The following is a 2,838-nucleotide window of genomic DNA, read 5'->3' as shown; positions in this document are numbered from 1 at the left end:
CAGAAAACCCTCAGACTTTCCGACTTTCAATTTGAAGGACCACCCTACGTGAATCTAAACTTCAAGGTTGATGAGGGAGGGGTAAATGTTGTTGGAATTTGAATAAAATTCACCAGGAGAGTTTTCTTGACTATCATAACGAATTCCGGTGGTTGGAGCTTAAAATGAATGAATTCGAAAATGTACATGGCATTAAGGATCACCCTATACCTAGTAGGCCTATAGGCTACTATATGTTTAAGGTTTATACCCTAATTCTAAACATCATATTTTAATGTTCCCCGCTATACTATTTAATGCATATATTTATATTATGAAAGGTCATTTTTATACAACATTGTTAGCTTGTGTAGTAGATTAGTTTACAGCTAACAAATACTGCTAGCTTAAGTAGCATCGCTAAACTAGCTACTCTGGTCCATTAGTAGATGAGCCCTTTATTCTGCGCAGTGATACGGTAGAAATAAATAACTCTTACCTGAAACTGCTGACAACAAGAACTGTGGATTATCTTGAGTAACTATTTTATGATTTCCTTAAACAGACATTGCTAGTTTATCAGATGTATTCGATAGGCCCTTGGACCACCACAGGGCCTGGTCCTATTCCACCGAAAGAAGAAAATCATGGATTGTTTTTTGTTTCTTTTAAAAAAAACTGACATGATTCCATTTCTAAGAATCCAGCATTTGTCAGTGTTTTGACAACTAGACTTATTGACCTTATTTTTCCCAAGTATGTCTGTGAGTGACCCCTGATCGGGGTCAGCTGTCATAAATAATCAGTCATTGACATGGCAGACAGAGGTGACCAATAGGATTTTGGGATCAATGGATGTTAGTAAATCAGATTATCTGATCAATGTGAGATGTGAAATAGGATTAAATGGTCAATGAGTTAGCAGCTGAACCTCTTCAGGACTGAACATCACTGTCCAATTAATTATAGTCACGAAATTGGTTAAATATGTAAAATGACTAGCTACAGTCATTTCAATTGCATTTAGTCTGATAGAGTTTGTAGTGCACCCATATTTTTCAGCCTTATTTCCAGTGCTAGATTATGTTCACTAATGTAGAATTTAAAAAATCAGATCAGGTCCTAACATTCAGATTAGGCTGGATTCCAGGTTTTGGATAAGAGGAAATATTTGTGGTTCCAGAAAAATAATAAATACTAGTATTTGGATTATGATTGGATTATATAAACTGAACAAACTAGAAAAAGTCAACATTTTATTGGGATGAATTTATTCTCTTATTCATTATTCTCTATAGTGCTTTTTAACATTCATAAAAAAACAAGCTTTTTTTCTATAGGTGCAATATATGACATGACGCTTTCCATTGAGATTTAGACTATACACACATACAACTTCATTCACTCCCAATGGACCATTTAGGACCATTGCCTAATCAGCGCGTTATGAAATACAGAACGACTTTTCCCCTCGCCACGCACACGCTTTCAATAAGCCCTCTCACTCAGTTGCTCCCGTCACTTGACATCCCACAATCCCCCCCAGTTTGGTCTCAGCAGGTCATACGCGCCACTCCAAACTCCAGGCTCACAGCAGCTGGCTCCTCTTTGGCCAACTCGCTGCTGTATGTCCCATCCAGCTCTCCGTAGCTCTGCTTCCTGCTGTCGGTGCCGCTGCTGCCCTCCACTGACCGCTCTGTGTCAGTGCTCTCTGTGGCCTCCTCGCCCACCTCCTCCTGATCGAACTCCTCCTCCTGTCGCTCCACCTCTTTGTGGTTGATGGGAGCCCCCAGGATGAGTGAATCGGGCCGCGCCGGGAGGGTGTTGCAGTGTTGATCTCTGGTGGGAGGAGGTGCAGGGGGGTCAGAGGTCACAACGGGGGTCACACCGAGCTGAAGGAGCCGCTGGACAGAGAGGGGAGACAAAACAACACAGAGAAAGATGTTTTTAATCAGAAATGTAAGTAACGTAGAGCAGGGAGTCGACAAATCAAAGGGTTGACCGTTCACCCTCACGATATTTTCATTTGTTATTTTATATAAATTCAAATTAAAAAAACATAATTCCAATCATAGTTTCTGAAGGAATGGGATTTTATTTTATTTCATATCCATACTGAATTTATAAAAGATACATTGAGAAATCAGTGACTTCAATATATTTGCTTTATAAAGATAATTAATGCATGTAAACTCACATTCTCCAGCGCTTGCAGTGCGCTCTCTGCCTTGCGGCCTTCCTCTCTCAGATTCAGAACGGTTTTGAGGATCGACTGACGGGGGTGCATAGACCGATCAAACTGGTGGTACATGTTCCTCCAGAACCTGAGAAATAAGGACTGTAAGATGCCATGTATACACTTGTATTATAACTACAGGGAGGAGAGGAGCTGTACTGACTTGAAGTGGTAGGGCAGAGTGGAGGGCTGCAGCACAGGGTGGGCTTTAGAGTATGCAGGGCTGTAGAACGGATTCAAGTAGTTCTCCCTCTCGCTCATTAGAAACGCCCACAGAGAGTGGGTCCGTTCCCTCAGCCTGGAAACAAATAGAAGATATAGTCAGAGGTGCACATAACTGGTACGCAGGTACGCATGCGCGGCAACAATCCGAAATGCGTACCGTCACTTGAGTCACAAAGCGCATTTGCGTACCGACGTACTTGTGAAGCTTTTCCAGAAGGCGGTTAGATCACCGGACGACAGTCGGTCTCCGTGTGCACAGGCAGGGCTGCTGTTAACGTCGGTCTGTACGACGGAATTGTGCCAAAACTACGCCAACCGGGCTGCGGAGGGAGAGACTCCCTCCCCGCTTCACTGGAGAACTGCGCTAAAAGTTGATCCACAACGGTCACGCTCTGTGG

The 2,838-nt window shown here is 42.7% G+C and overlaps 2 protein-coding genes across 2 annotated transcripts in view; both read right to left on the bottom strand.

Annotated features, from left to right (window-relative positions):
• The window catches only part of mtmr6 (myotubularin related protein 6), a 23,372-nt gene that overhangs the window by 13,858 nt on the left and 6,676 nt on the right, over nt 1–2,838 (bottom strand). The window lies entirely within an intron of this gene.
• Nucleotides 1,233–2,541, bottom strand: LOC104951661 (myotubularin-related protein 6-like). The gene is made up of 3 exons (XM_010778377.1): nt 2,379–2,541; nt 2,177–2,303; nt 1,233–1,883 (listed from the first exon to the last, which is right to left on the bottom strand). The coding sequence occupies exons 1-3, from the start codon at nt 2,474–2,476 to the stop codon at nt 1,533–1,535; spliced, it is 576 nt and encodes a 191-aa protein (XP_010776679.1). The 5' UTR covers nt 2,477–2,541; the 3' UTR covers nt 1,233–1,532.

The sequence above is a fragment of the Notothenia coriiceps genome, unplaced genomic scaffold (genome assembly GCF_000735185.1).
Source record: "Notothenia coriiceps isolate Sejong01 unplaced genomic scaffold, NC01 NC01_scaffold00019001, whole genome shotgun sequence".
NCBI classification, from domain to species: domain Eukaryota; kingdom Metazoa; phylum Chordata; class Actinopteri; order Perciformes; family Nototheniidae; genus Notothenia; species Notothenia coriiceps.
Note: the sequence above shows the minus strand (reverse complement) of the source record. Positions and strands in the feature narration are given on the sequence as shown.

Excerpts from the sequence above, each read along its gene's own strand:
- LOC104951661 (XM_010778377.1), bottom strand. The coding sequence starts at position 2,476 with ATGAGCGAGAGGGAGAACTACTTGAATCCGTTCTACAGCCCTGCATAC. Across the intron at positions 2,304-2,378 it reads ACTCTGCCCTACCACTTCAA|GTTCTGGAGGAACATGTACC; the intron begins GTCAGTACAGCT and ends CTTATTTCTCAG. Across the intron at positions 1,884-2,176 it reads CACTGCAAGCGCTGGAGAAT|CGGCTCCTTCAGCTCGGTGT; the intron begins GTGAGTTTACAT and ends CTCTCTGTCCAG.